Source organism: Artemia sp. Qi Xiang Cuo, chromosome 8, assembly GCF_049724085.1.
Source record: "Artemia sp. Qi Xiang Cuo chromosome 8, ASM4972408v1, whole genome shotgun sequence".
NCBI lineage: Eukaryota > Metazoa > Arthropoda > Branchiopoda > Anostraca > Artemiidae > Artemia > Artemia sp. Qi Xiang Cuo.
Window position 1 is genome coordinate 70,122,351 of NC_142801.1, and position 15,927 is coordinate 70,138,277.

The following is a 15,927-nucleotide window of genomic DNA, read 5'->3' on the forward strand; positions in this document are numbered from 1 at the left end:
ATATATATATATATATATATATATATATATATATATATATATATATATATATATATATATATATTCTGTTCTATATTTTTACTTATATATGCAATTCAATGCCTTTACTTACATATAATTGAAAAATTTTTTCCTTCCTATAAAAGTAAATAAACTTTGCTTTGCTTTTTAATATCTCTTTTAAAAGGGCTTCCAATTGTTGGTTTACTGGTTATTCCATCAGCTTGATTAGAAAAAAAGTTCTTATCTTTTGATAAAGGTTTTTATCTGTCCACTTCTGCCAATCAAATAAATGGACCTAATAAACGGGCGAATGTCAAAGGCACTGACTATTTATGATGTGCCCAATTTTGCAAATAGTGTTTGTAGGAAGTTGTCTTCAAAATAAGCGTAAATTGTGGAAAGATCATTCTCGTTGCTAAAAAAAAAGTTGAATTAAAACACAGTCTATATTCTACTGTTTTTTTGTTTTTTTTTTATTTGCAACAGTCTAGTCCCGGTCTTATGTAATGTGTTCAATTAGGTGTTATTAGATGATGAGTTAATTTCCCAATAAGCATTTCTGTTAGTTGTTACTTTTGGAACAAATTACGAAATGTTTTTGCGAATATATTCTTCAACGTTCCTACAGAAAAAAAAAGAGTTAAAGTCGATCGCTATTTTACTCTCACTTGTGGTGGGTTATTGGCAGCCTTTTGTAATGTGTTTAATTAGGGGTATTTATGATGGGTCTAATTTTGCAATAAGTATTTATGTAAGTTATCGTTGTCAGAACAAAATACGAAAGTAAAATAGATAAAATAGTCTTTGACGTTCCTACAAAAAAAAAAAATGAGTTATAGTTGATCGTTATTCTACTGTGACTTGCGGTGGGTTAGTGGTAGACTTTTATAACGTGTTCATTTGGGCGGTTTTTGGTGGGTTTACTTTTGCACTAAATATTTCTTGTATGTATTTAATTTTACAGTAAGAATGTCAGTAAGTAGTTGTCTGCGTCAGAAAAAGTTGAAAAATATTTCAAAATTCCGGTAAAAAAAATAATTCAAATCCAATCGTTATTTTACTCTTGGATTTGGAACTTGCAATGGGCTATTGACATTTTATTCAGTTCATCTATTAGGAGATATTTACGATAGGTTTTACTTTGCAACAAGCATTCAAAAGAAGTTATCAATGTCAAAACAAAGTCACGAAACAAATTATCATTGTCAGAACAAATTATCAATGTCACGAAAATTTTTCTTTTTGACAGTCCTGAAAAAATTGAGTTATTCAACAATTATTGCCCTTTTGACTCCTTTGCCCTTTTGATTTGATGCTTGCAATGGGCTTGTGATAATCAATTGGAGGCCATTTATAATTGGTTTTAATTTTGCTATGAAATAGTTGTCAATGTTAGAATAACATTTGCAGTTCATTTGTGCAACAAAGCTCATGGTAGGATATGGGGGACCAGCCCTTAGGCACCACTTGTTTACCTGCCTGGTGTTGAATTACTATTTCGTAACGAATGTGTTTTGTATCGTTTTTTTGTTTTTATTTTGTCGATAAAAACGTCGACATTATTTCGGACATTCACAGATTTCGGACATTCACAGTAACATATATACAACTCCTTGGGTTTAGACCATCCCCCCCCCCCCCCAGGAGAAAAATGTATTTATTTCTCATCCTTGAAAATTTTGAATCGATGTATTTATTTTGATTTTTTATTGGCAATTATCATTTATTTCCTTCAAGTATATACCCACCGTTTTGTTAAGATTTTAACCATTGTTCCCTAACCTAATTTTGGCCTTTCCCTTATTTTCAGACGGCAGCTTGATCTATTTGCAAATGTAGTTCATATTAGAAGCCTACCTGGAGTTAAAAATAAACATAGCAACATCGATATTGTTGTTATCCGAGAAAACACAGAAGGCGAATATTCTGCTTTAGAACATGAAAGTGTTAAGGTAAGCTTAGAATATATTTTTCTCCTGCTCCAAAGTTTTTTTTTCTTTTATGGAGTTCCAGTTTAGGCTACCAACGACTTAGCTCATTTGTCGGTGTATTGACAGAAAATAAAAGTTTGAGGCCTAACCTGCTAAAAAGAGACACAGAGTGAGGAGTTTGAATGCGTTGACGGTATTTTAGTGTGGATGGGCGAGTTTTGGTGTCGTTGGTTATTTTGTTTGGAACGATGGTCAATGGTGTGACTCTTTGAGCTCAGCCAGAGCCGATCCAGCTCTAAGTGGTACCTGGAGAAATTTGGGGAAAAACAAGGGAAGCGTCGGATGATTTGCTCCCGACCACGCACTGCACTCCCGGCCGAAGGCATTGAATCATGAGATCCTGCGCACTTGCGCAACCTGCGTACCTGCGCCTCGCATGCTGACCAGGTCAACATGCGAAAAAGTTTTAAGCGTGTTATTTCCCTGAAAAATTTTTCCATATGAAGCGGTTAATATTAAAAAAGGGAAAAGCTTGTTTTAATCAGAATTTTTTAATTATATTATGAAGTAACATTAGCGGTTCTGGCCTCTCTTGCACCCGGGGTAAAATCTTGATTAGCGCCCCTCACCTGTCTCCCAAAAATTTTCAGACCAAATTTAAGAAAAAATTTCATTTATTAACAAGATTTTCATTTATTAACCAGATTTTGCATTTATTTAAATCCGACTTTTTTTACTTTATACGGGAAAAGACATGAGACAAATGAAAATTTCGAATTGAACTTGCTTATACTTACTGCCAACTGTGCCCTCTACCTTATTTTTATGAAAATAAAATTTCAAAAATTACAAATTGATTATAAATATTAGATTATTTATTTTAAATTTTGCGTTCCTAAAATTTCAGCGTCCGGGGCAAGTATCCCCACTTTCCCGCCTCTAAAACCGCCTTTGTGGAGTAAAGGATCTTTGAAATTAACTAGCTCTAGATAAGGTATACCCTTATCTGGTGGCCGCCTCAGTCGGATGCACTATCTGGAATATAGACTCTAAAGCAAGAGAACGACATCTAGATTCACTCCACGTCTAACAGCATCAAGAAGTGTCGGAGTACAGATAAGAGAGTCGAGAACACGTCTATTGTTATGTTTGCACAGAGCCTGACTTTCTCCAGAAGATTCTGTGTCAGCGAAGATATTTCCAATGACGATTAAGCTACACCCATTTGTTCACTTAAAGCCGAACTGCTATGGAAGAGTGTAGCTTACTTCTTCAGACCTATCTATAAATAGTAACTTGAAGAACTTGCAGAGTGACCTAGCTACGGCGATCGAACGGTGTACAGTATTTAGGAACAAGTGTTCCGAGAAACAGATTGCATTCGACCCAGAACGGAGGTTTTCCACACCGGAAGTTTATTAAAAAAAAGAAATCAGCAGATTGCTAATTTGGAACTTATAAGGACGAAAAGTGTTTTAAATCTAACTAATCAGTTTTATTTATTTACTTTCAAGGCAGTTTCGTAATGTTTGCTCAGGTCAATTTTTTCACTGATATTTAAGGCTCTTTTATTCTCTAAAATCTATCAGTTCAAAATTAGATTGAATTGGTAGATTGAACTTAGTGAACTTATATAGCCAATTCTATAATTTTCTAAGGCAGTTGGAAGACGAATTAACTATTAAAGTCGAAAGAGAGCGTCTAAAATATTGCCAGGTGGGCGAATTTGAGAAATTCATATTTGAGGCAGGAGAAATTTCTCCTACCTTACTTTTGAGTATATTCAGATCGTGGGACACTAGCAAGGAGAAATCTGTGGAATGTTTTTCAAAATTTTCTTAATTTTTGTAGTAAATGGGCCTCCTTCTCCCAAATAGTATCTAAGAGTGGTTATATCCCCTTATGTCGCCAGACCTAGTGCCGAATAACACTTGACAAGATAACACAAAAGACAGTATTCTGAAGTGGGATATACGATGTCGGTTTATGATTGGAGAACCTGCATTTAGAGCACAATATACTGTTCTGACCGTGTACAGCGAGGTGACTAATCGATTGACAATTTAAGCATTTCCGCTTTTAAGAACACGAACTCCTCGGAGTGGGGGCGTTCACGTTCGAATTTATATGAACTGTTCATTTTGACAATACGAAGGAAAAATCATTAAAACCTACTGGAAGTCGCTGTGTTGGACTTGTCAATTATCAGAAATAACTATTCAATGGAATTAATCAGTATATTCAATTAATTATCACTTAACATATGGTATCAAACAGCCAACCAAAATTAATCCGACTAATTCGGTTAATAATGCTTATCAAAACACAGCGGTCTTAGCAGTTAAAGAGGGAGATCTATAAGCCTACAGATGTGATAAATCTATACTTAATATACCAGTATGTTGAATTATTATTAAATTAAAATGTATTTATTACTATTAACATGTTATTTACATTTGACAAGTTTTTAAGCTTGAGGAATATATTGCTCTTGATATAATAATTATACTTGAATCAACAGCTATCGATTGCTGTGTTGAAATCTGAAAAGCCGCTGAATGTCCCAATCCTAAAATCAATTGGTATCTTTATTATATGGAAAGCAAGGGCGTATCCAGGATTTTTTTTTGGCGGGGATAGGGGTTACATAAAACTTTACGAAGTGCATCAAAAATTTGTTTAAATGTATTTTTGTTACTTTTTTACGAGTCGGACAAAATTTGGGGAGAAGGGGGGTTCAAGCCTAGTAAAGCCCCCTGTATACGGCCTTGATGGAAATGTTTTTTTCTACTTTTACAATTCGGAGTAAACTTTGGGTACTTGATTATTAGTTTGAAATTTGTAATAAATGCTTAAACTTTTAAACCATTTGATTAATTGAATTTAGTGGAGTAAAATCTGGTGGATTTCTAGTGGTGACTGCTAAAAGAAATACCAAGAAGTACTACAAACAAGTTTATAACTCTATTAAATTTTCAAACCCTCTTAAGAGGGTTGTAAATAGATGAGATAATGATCTTAATTATCCTGGAACACCAAATCTTTCCATACTGTTAAACCTGCTAGGTATTCAAACTATCTGAGCATGATAATCTAGAGGTGGCCCCAGTATAAGGGCCCCCTGATATTATTTTTTGACAGGAGACATAGTAGCTTCTAAACAGGAGCTTTTGATTAACATGGAGAATTTCAGTAATCCATCATTAGTAGGCAACACATAGTAGGAAATTGTTTAATATAAAGAATTAAATTGTTTGAACTAAGCAGTAAATTTCAAAACTGTTAAGGAAGTTCAGACTTGGATTAAAGTTTTACATTTTTGGAACAAGAATGAGCTTTTTTTTACTGCTTCTAAAGTTCCTGATTCCGAGTCAAATTAATGTCATTTTCGATCTTTCAAATTCCTTTTAACTTTACAGGAAGGATTGATTGATCAGAAAGAGTGTATGTTATCGGCTCTATCCGTCATTCGTGACTCTATAAAAAGTTCCCTGGTTTTATTTTCTCTTAAGACAATTAAACGAAAAATATTACCAATATATTCGTTCTGCTCGAAAAGAGTAACGAAGAAATAAAGCTTTTACGAAAGAATATGAAGATAGAGAGATAGGGAATGCGAGGGACTGGGGGACTGATTGAGGGAGAGAGGAGCTCATTTTGAAGATTTGTGGATGGGAGGGGGCTATTTGGTGATTTTTGTATTGATTGCCCAGTTTTGAATTTTTCAAGGAGGAGGCCAGGTTGCATAAATTTGAATATATTCAGATCGTAGGACACTAACAAGAAGAAATCTGTGGAATGCTTTTCAAGATTTTCTTTTTTTTAAGGGATGGGCCTCCTCTCCCCAAAGAGTATCTAAGAGGGACTATGTCCTCTTTTGTGGCCGAACCTAGTGCCTATGATCGATAAACATAGATACAAGCTCCTTTTGAGTCCCAATCGCCCGAATCTTAAGAAATTGTGACAATATGATTTATAGTAGTTTTTCGAAAAGAAGAAAGGTTTGTAAGTGTTCTAAAGAACTAATAAATATTTGGATAACACTTACGCAGAGAACCTATTCTTTTTTACTTATTTTTTTGTTTACGATTACTGTCTAGATTGGAGAATTATTTTCTCTTACTATGATTGTGGACATCGATACTATTCTGGTCGATTATATTCTTAGAAAAGAGGCAAGAATGCAGCAAACTAAAAAAGAAGAACTATACCACTTTCTTATATGTGACGTCTCTAATTCTCACATAGCATAACGTTAGTGAAAAGGATCTGGCTATCTGGGGGTGACTGTGTCTCACGAAAATAATCATATACTTGTTCTAGCAAACTATGAGGTGCACGGAACCTTGAGTCCAGCATTCATGCACATATATTTAGTTTTGCTTATAAACGTGGAGTTGGCCGTTCGGTTACTTCTGTATGGAGGAGCTTGGATAAGAGACTGAGGATGAGATCTCACTCATTGTGGTTTGTTGATATCTACGGTACTTATGCCTGTCTGTAAAGGTATTTGGCAAGGCTCTACTATTTCATGTTCTCTGTACAAAGATAGATTGTCCCACAAGAATGTGCCAGAAGCTGGTGCATTTATCTACATAGCTTTCATGCGACATTACCCTAGGTGGTATTGTGATCAGCTCGTCTCCTACTTACCTTGGACTACTGATGGCTTCCGATCGAACTCTATTTGTGAAGCACTGGTTGAGCATTTTTCTATAAAGCGTCTGCAAAGCTATGGGAGTTCTATTGCCTTGCAAAAGTCTCGAATGGTTTTCGGTAAACTCGAATTTGCTCGAATGGCTTTATTTTGTACTCGGTATTCGACATGTTGTGTCACTCTTCGTTTGGGTTTCTCTTCATCGGAATAGAGAAAACGTTCTGCCTGGTTTGCTACAAGTATTCATAGTTTCTTTTTAAGTATTCTACCGTGGGAAAGAAATTGAAGAGTGTAAAACATATATAAGGTTGTGGACTCCTCTAATGCAGTTACTGCGTTTTGTTGTTCGCTGAGTCTTCGTTACATGTGAATACGAATTTAGTGTTTTCTTTGTCTCTATACTCTGTAGTAGAACTTTTTTGTTGTTTATGAAGGAACGTAAAAACTATTCGTTTATTTGCATGTGATACTTTTGTATATGTTCGCGGAATTTCAGACTGGAGTCTGAATTTTGTTTCTAGTTAAAGAACAATCTGAGCGTCTGTTTACATATTGAGAGGATGTCTATCACTTTGTTGAGTTTTCTTCCACAGTAAGAGGAACCGCAAATACCTCTGTTCTGTTTGCAAAATGTCTCGAATGGTATTCCTTCAACTATTAAACATGATGGATTTCTACAGAGTAACCTTGATTGAGGCTTTAGGGAGTGAAGTGAAGAAGCATAGCGAAGAAGGCAACATTTATTGAAGGTACAAATCGGGAATTTAAGTGGGGTGTGTCAAAGTAATACTACCTGAAAGATTAATCTTGCGTAATATATCGTTTACTTGTTCATCACTGTGTAAATTGTTCAGACAACCAGCCACTGCAAAAATGCCCTAAATACTGTTAGATCAAAGAATATAAATATTTGGAAAAGAAGTATTTTATGAAAAAAAAGCGGAAAGAATCATTTATTTGCAGTTTCATATATTATTTATTTATTTTTATGTATTGTTATCATCATCAAAAATGTATTGCTTAACATTTTACGTAAAGCATTACGTGGTACTGGTTAAGAAAGCGGTAACCACGCGATAAGTGAAGTTTCGTTAATGCTAATGAAGTATAACAAAATATTATGGAAATATAACAGTTTAGAAACAAATTTTGGCTATATATTTGTATATTAGGGGGTGGGGGTAAAGCATAGCATATATTAAATACGTAACGAAAACAACAAGAATTCCAAATAGGGATAGGTCCTTTTATTAGACGGTGAAACGAAAATATAAAACAAAGACTCTAAATATTTTGATGACACAGTCGGTCATCATCATCAGTAGAGTTACTAACGTAACCATTAAATACGTAACCTAGCCTAATCCAACCTAGGTACCTTTTTTCCCCCTAAACCCCAAAAAACAATAGGTTAGATATTGTAAACGCAGTGACAAACCACGGTTTCCAATTTAATTGTCTATTGCAAAAAAACCCGTTTGACTAGTTTCTTAAGCATCTTCCATATATAATATATGGCGTGTTTACCGCTTTCTTAACCAGTACCCAATGCATATAATGTTATGAAGCTACTTCGTAGACAAAACCATGGTTCAAATTGGTAGTTAGTCGATTGGCTAGACATTTTAAATGCCGCTGATTCCTGTGCCAAAGTAATTTTACTCAATAGATGGGGATGAACTTCCCCTTGCGTAATATATGGTTTGCTTGTTCGTCTTCGGGTGAATTGCTAAGGCGAATAGCCACTACAACAATTGCCTCAATACCGTTAGGTTAAAGATTATGAATACTTTAAAAATGAGTAGTACAAGAAAAAAAGGCGTAAAAAGTAATTTATTAGCAGTTTTGAATATTATATTTGTATATATTATTATACATATTAAAATTGTTTTGTTTAACATTTGATGTAAAACCAGTTCGTACCAGAAACCATGGTTTAAATCGAGAGTTAGCCGAATGACTAGCCGTTTTAAATGGCGCTAATCTGTGTGCCCAAGCAATTTTATGAATTCTATTCTATGAGTTCCTAGGATTCTAAGAAAACTCCAAAAAGGGACTTTAAGTTAGTCACTTTAAGCAAGGAATTAAAATCCAAGAATCTGAGAAAACAATACAAAAGTTAAAAAAATTCAGATTCTGTTGTCAAGCTGCTCGTCTTCCGTATCACAAATAAAGCACTTTCACGAAAAAATCTGATCATAGCTGTTTTTGAATCTTATTCTTGTTGAGGCTTAGCAGGTTTCGCATCTCATTAGTTAAACATCATTGCTTAACGGACAATATTAATCTCTTTCTTCTTACTGAAGGCATGGGAAATACCAGCTTTATAGGGGCCCATGAAATTGCAGTAAAATACAATATACCTCATTTTACTATCAACAGTCTTGCCATTTACAACAATAAATTTAACACCGCCGTCTGTTGAAGTTATAGCTGTGCAAAACTTCATAGAAGTTTGCAAATACTAGCTATTAAGTATTACCAGAAATATTCAGAGAAACTCAAATTAGTTGGTCAGATTGTAAATATCTTTAAAGGTCCAAAAAATTGCTCCGAAAAAAAGAAAGTCATTAATAATTAAGGAAACACTTAGTCATTACCATAGATATGTTGTCGCAATGCTACTACTACAACTAATAACTCACTACAGCACCAAGCGGTCTGAGGCAAACACAGCTACGCACGTTTCTCCATCCCAATATGTTCAAAGCCTCCCTCTTTACACCGTCCCAAGAGGCTCCCATTTCCCTTAAATAATTCCTTACGACACCTACCACCCCATTTGGGGACGACCTGCTTTTCGTTTGGCCCTAGATGGTTGGCTGGCAAGGTCGGTCTTTGGAAATCTGTCATTCTTCATCCACGGAACGTGGCTAAGCCATCTCAAAGCTACCTAACCACCCCAATGGATACGAGGGAATGTAGGTAAAGAGTTCGAACAAGTGAGCATGTAAACAACCATCAGACTTTTGCCATGAATGTTGCCGGCCACTCCGATAATAGGGAAGCAGACCTAAACAAGAGTGTTTGCTGCTGCTTCATCTGCTTCCCACCGTTTCATCCGCTCAAGAACCGAGAGGAAACCTGATCGTGACATGAAAGAGAGAGCGCAAGGAGCTAACCCAAACGCATGCTGTCAGTAATCTACCATAAATTAATACGATTGTTGCCAACACACTGGTAATTTATCGCTTTCCAAAATATCGTCTCTTGATGTTTCTGATTATTCCCTTGTGTTTATAAAAATAAAATAAAGGGAATACTTAGTCAACACATAAGTAAATTATAACTATTTCGTTTATTGTTTGTTTACATTTCAAGAGTGATCTTCAGGTTTTACTACTCGCCAGGTCTCAGGCTTCTTGTTATATTTGTTGTGATTATTATATGGCCAAGTGTTCGATCTTTTCTCTCTTTGGCAATGTTCAGTGCTATATTTTATAAATATGTAATTTCTGATATTAATTGATTCAAATCCGTTCTTTTGGCGATACACAAAAGCTTTTTTATCTTTGAGCCATGCAAATATTAAATTTTTCTATTTAGTCTATGCTCAATTGTTGTATGTGCCAATTATACCATGTGTCCAAAAAAAAAAAAAAAAAAAAAAATCCTTAATCGACACTCAAGTAATCTACAGCTATTTCGTTTATTTGTTTGCATTTTGAAAACGATCGTCAGGTCCACTATTTACCAGTTCTCACACTTTTTGCTATGTTTCTTTGATTATTAGTTGGTCAAAATGTTCGAGTTTTACTCTACTTTTAGCAATTGCAAATAATTTATGTTACAAATGTATGAATTTGAAATAAATTCAATCATTCACTCAACCTAGAAAATCAGCATGCGCAAAATAATCTTTCAGAAAACTAAGGAGGCAAACATGGAGGTTAGATTAAAACGAATGATTTAATGAAGTAAGCAGAACCAAAGTATATAACATAACTTTGGACTGTATAAGAATGAAGAAGTAGTTGAAAAAGTTTCTACCAGGAATATAAACTTGATGAAAATACAGTGCAAAACGGATAGCGCTGGTGCAAACAAGGCAACTCTTGCGCACACAGAGACTTGCTGGTTTATGAATTAGTCAAGAACGTAAAGAATCAAAATTTTATCTTTTATGAATATTCTTGGTAAAAGGAAATTGTTTTTGTGGTAATTTTTCCAAAAGATAATTTTCTACTTGTGTTAAGAAACGTTGTCAAATAACTTAAATCAAACTACGAAAAAGGAAAGATAGGAAATTAATAAGTATTGAAGAGAAAATTGTTTTTTTTATGGTTTTTCTATATTTTGTTTCACTTTATTGCTTTTTTCGGTTATTTACTCTTTCTAGTCATTTTGAATTGTTTTATTGTTACTAATTGTTATGCTATTATCCATAAAAGTCCTGTTGTTAGATGATCGCTTATAAAATGATAGGTTAATGGCTCAAACCTCTGTTTGGTAGTGTGATGATATTAAACCAACATTTTTGGAAAATTCACTTTGGAACTACGGGTAGCCTATCGCTGCAGACAATAAAGATTAAATAATTACCACTGAAAAGAAAGAAAAGAATAGCTAAAAAACAAGGTCATGGGAGGGCAAAGATTTTTTCCATCTACTTTTCAGACATTGTTTTTTTGACCAGGGAATTATACCCGTACATGTGCTCGTCTAGTCTGACCCTCGTTCCTGTATCAGGCCTGATTGCTGTGGCATCTACGTTTTGCTCCATAAATTCCTATATATTTTCATATTATTCGCCTCTTCTGTATTTTTTTAAAACTCACCCCCCCCCCCTCCCCAATATAAAAATTTGTGCCCCTACCTATAGTATACAATAGCTACTTACAAAGGAAGATAAAAAAGAGTAAGACCGGTGTACTAGTCCCTAAAATGTAGAGCAATAGCTACTCTTTGCTCTGGAGTGTGAATCTCACTTTTAGTTAAACAGTATTTTGGGACATTTGTTTACATATTGATAGAGGATATCTTCTCGCTTTGTCGACATTTCCTTAAAAGTAAAAAGCACCGCAAACAAATCTTTTCTGTTTGTAAATCTTATGTGCCTTCCCTCCAAATATAAACAAATAAAACGGTGTTTATAGTAGAATCCAGTAGAGATCAAATGGGATTTTTGTTGGCTGGTATTAAACGTGTCCGTACTTCAGGTGTGAAAGCGAAAAGAAAAGGATTCCCCTTTCTAGAGTTTAAGGTGCCGTCCTTAGGTGAGTTACTAAAAAAATCAGCTGTGACAGCCGTAATTTTATAAATCGAAGTAATTTCTGCTTGAAAACAAGGATAAAGATTATTGAGAACAATATATAATTTTTATATAACATTTTAATAACAATTTTATATAATACAACATAACTACAACATTTATACAACATAATATAATTATACAACATTTATACAATTTATACAACATAATAAAACACAACATTTTTATAATAATTTTAATATTATACATCATATAATTTTTGAATGCTACAGCACAGCTTACCTGGTAGCAAATATCAAACGTACATTAGAAAGACTGAAGAAGAGTAAAGATATTGACGAGCTATTTAAAGCCAATTATAATGCAACAGATGAAAGATACTTATACAAAAGCATAAATGATTTTCTTGTGGATACTAATATTGTTTGAAGGAAGCCGAGTGAGTCCAGAACAGAGCGAGAGCGAGTAGCAAGAGCCGAATAGGTACTAGCCGGCGTCCAGGCCTTAAATTGCTGGGAAATGGCAGCTCGAGTACTCGTACTTCCCACAAACCATCCAATTCCATTATCAAACCTCCTAGAAGCCGAAAGGAGTCTACTATAGATTCCAGGGGCTGTTTTTTGAAAGGAGAACAAGAGAGCCATTGATGGCGCAAATGGCGTCGAAATGACGTTTCAATTGCTGGGTCTTTTTTTAACAGGGAGAGGTAGCCAGCCTGTCGCCCGACAAGGTGACTGCGGTGGATCGAACCCCAGGCTCCGTGTTGCCAAACAAAGCATCAATCCACTGTGCTGCCACAGGGTCATTTAGGCTCAATATAAAAATATATTCTCTTCCATAAGAGGAAAACGACATATTTGCAAGTGCATTAATAAAAAACTAATATGGTCATATCTTCTAGAAGGTCCATACTACAGAACACGCACGCGAAATTGTTAAAGAGTATGAATGAATCACCCAATGAATCACTTGGTAACTCAACTTGGTGAAACACTTGGGTGAATCACACAGACGGTGATTTATTATTACACCGGTGATTTTTGTTAGTCTCAAGCAATGCTTGCTAGAAGATTAGGACCATACAACTCGGGAATCTGTTGAAGAACTTGCACAAATCACTGGCATGACCAGCTATGAGCACTTGTTGGTGCTTTTCGTTGGTGCTTCTATTATTGGTGCTCATCTGCCTTATACAGCAAACGGAGTTTCTAGTCTGGCTCAACGAATCTGAAGATTGTTGATAATATTAAAAAGGAAGAGATGGAATGGTACATAACCTTTGTAATATGAAGTTATTGAATAGAAGCCCAGAAAATAATGTTGTGCTGTCATTGTTTTTGTGGCAACACCCAATCTACTCGACAAATAACCTATTAGTTCATAAGTTAAGTTCATAAGTTTATTAATCCACATTCACACACAAATAAATAAATTAAACAACACTTTCATGCTGGAGAAAACCTATCAAGGTTTGCGATCGCGCGAAAGTCCACGTAACTACTTACCTAATAACTGAACTATTTACATAAACTTTAACTATTTAATTAAAACAATTATAAATAAACAAAAAATAGATGAACTATAACCTATATATATGAGAAAAAAATGTTGATAAATAACTGAATTAAAAATAATAATAAATAAATAAAATATAAAAGAAAACTAATAATAACAAATCCAATCTCCATCACTCATAATAATCAACCTTTCGACCTTCCGATGCATGTTAAAGGTCGACCTTTAACATGCATCATGTCTAATACTTACTCATGAAAGCTGGTGTTTTCGGATGAGTGATTAAATGCAGGGATATAGCTCCAGCATTTTTTTTTTTGGGGGGGGGGAAAGCAAGAGGGGTCGCCATCTGGAGAGTCAAGAGGCCTGGACTGCGTAGCAATATTTCTCCAAATTATTGGGGGGAGGGGCAACTCACCCCCCCCCCCCCGCACCCGAAATGACACCCCTGATAAAATGGTTATATTTATTCATTTCCTATAGAGGCCTAGCAACAAATTTAGCAGGAATTTTGAAATATAGTAAACTTATAGACTGCAAATGCTGTAGCTACAGCCACCACTACTCCTGAACCACTTGTAATGTAGCTGAAATGATTACTGGTAGTTAAAATAAATGGTTTTTCTCTTGGGGTCTGGCTTGAGATGTAGGTTTAATTACTTCTCAGAAGTTTTTGTTTATACTGAAAATTAGAATTATTTACAATTAATTTTTACGCTAAAAATTTAGTCTGTGTTTTCTCTGGTTTTTAGAGGGGCTAAGTTATGAAGTTCAGTAGATGAAGAAATTAAAACTAGTTTGTGATGTAAAAGGCTGTTGAAAAATGGATTGTTTTCCTAAATATAATTTTAATTATTAAACAAATTGGATATATAATTGATAAAATAGAATGGTGTTAATTCATGAATATTATTATTATTTTTATTTTTGATCGATATGTGCTAAGGAAGGAGTTGAGTGTTAAGCTAGTGGTAGCAGGGTACTTGATGTTATAGTCATGCTTTTGTTTTTTTTAAACCCCTTCTGAGGTTAAAGTAAATTAATATTTTTTTGGTTTGTGGATTTATATGATTATCCCTCCTCCATATTATGCCCTGGTCTTTGGAGGGGATGTGGTTGTGTCGCGTCTTTTGTTTGTAATAGATGTTAAACAAATAAATACAAAATTATAAAATCAAGCCACCGTCCAAAATGAATTTTGCCTTCTCCATTACTATGGATACAGCTATATCTGAGAAGGCGAGCTGATTACACAGAAGTCACTTGTGCTGTGGTAACTCTTCGGGACTAAGTTAAAGGCAGTTAGAATCAATGTCTCAACTCAAAAGGCTACATAGCTTACGACCACTTATCTGTTTCTGTTGAAAGGATTTGTTTCTTGTTTTATTCCCTTGGAATCCCCGTAGCCAAGTTTTTAGGTTTTCATATCACTATCGTTTTAGTATATTATTCAGAGATTTTTCGCTATGATTATATTGCGTGCAACAACTTTCCAATTTTGCTCTTTTGAAAGGTTATTACCTTATATTATATATTTGAATGGTTGCCTACTTTCGTTATTTACCATGAGCACTGATGATCTGCTCATTCCGCCGCACTATGGATATCTCGCACCACAACTTTTTCGCCATGTGTAGCCCGGTTTTGCCATGAAGTGTTTCTGTCACGCCGTGTCTCTTTATGCCACTCATGGCACCCTTCGTAACTGATGGAGCACACTTACGTCACGCATGGCATGGTGCGCATCACCTGTTTCAGACTCTTTTTGAAAGTAGATAATCTCTTAGTGAATACTATCTCTTAGTAAATCTGATAATTCATACTTTTAGATGTTGACATCAACATTTTAGAAATCTATATTTACAATCTGAATAAGTCCTATTATTATTTATGTATGTATGTATTTCCAAAAAAAACCATCGGTCCATAGGAAAAAGAAAAAACAGAACATAAACATAACAAAACCAACAAAAAAACACAAATAAATTATAAAGAAAAAACGTACTTATACGTATATGAACCTTCACGAAAATATTTATAAAGAGATACATTTTTCACGATGTATCAGCCCTTCATCAACATAATTAGCCAGATTCCTTAATGTGATTTTAACTCGAGATCCTACAGTCCCTTTCACCCACCTTCTATCTGCCAACACTAATGAAGAACACTCATTTCTCAGATCCGCCAATTCCTTACAATTCCCCCAAAAAGCAAAAGCATCCTCATCATCTTCTCCACACATCAGCCAAGGGACTGGGTTAACACTATGACCCCTAAATTTCCTCTATCTTTCTCCAATATCAATTGACTCTCCCCTTAAATTCAAAATCCATTTTATTCTTCTCCTTTCAACCCAACTTAAACTAAAACTCCCCCCCCCCGTGTCCTTCACCGTACCATACAGACTCAGAGATTTAGGTTTATTTAGGTTTTGAGCCAAAGCACTTGCCTAGCTATAATTTCTGTAGATTCACAAATATATTCCCTAAAAAATAATATATATATATATATATATATATATATATATATATATATATATATATATAAATCGATCTAGATAGGTCAGAAGTTAAGAGCCTTAATTTTAGTTTTTGCAACTGACGTCA

At 34.7% G+C, this 15,927-nt stretch overlaps 1 protein-coding gene across 1 annotated transcript in view; it reads left to right on the forward strand.

Moving 5' to 3' along the window:
• Idh3b (isocitrate dehydrogenase [NAD] subunit beta, mitochondrial) overlaps positions 1-15,927 on the forward strand; it is a 302,997-nt gene that overhangs the window by 101,981 nt on the left and 185,089 nt on the right. Inside the window, exon 5 of the mRNA XM_089093086.1 lies at positions 1,814-1,955. Coding sequence (XP_088949212.1) covers positions 1,814-1,955 — 142 coding nt within the window. The remainder of the gene's footprint in view (positions 1-1,813; positions 1,956-15,927) is intronic.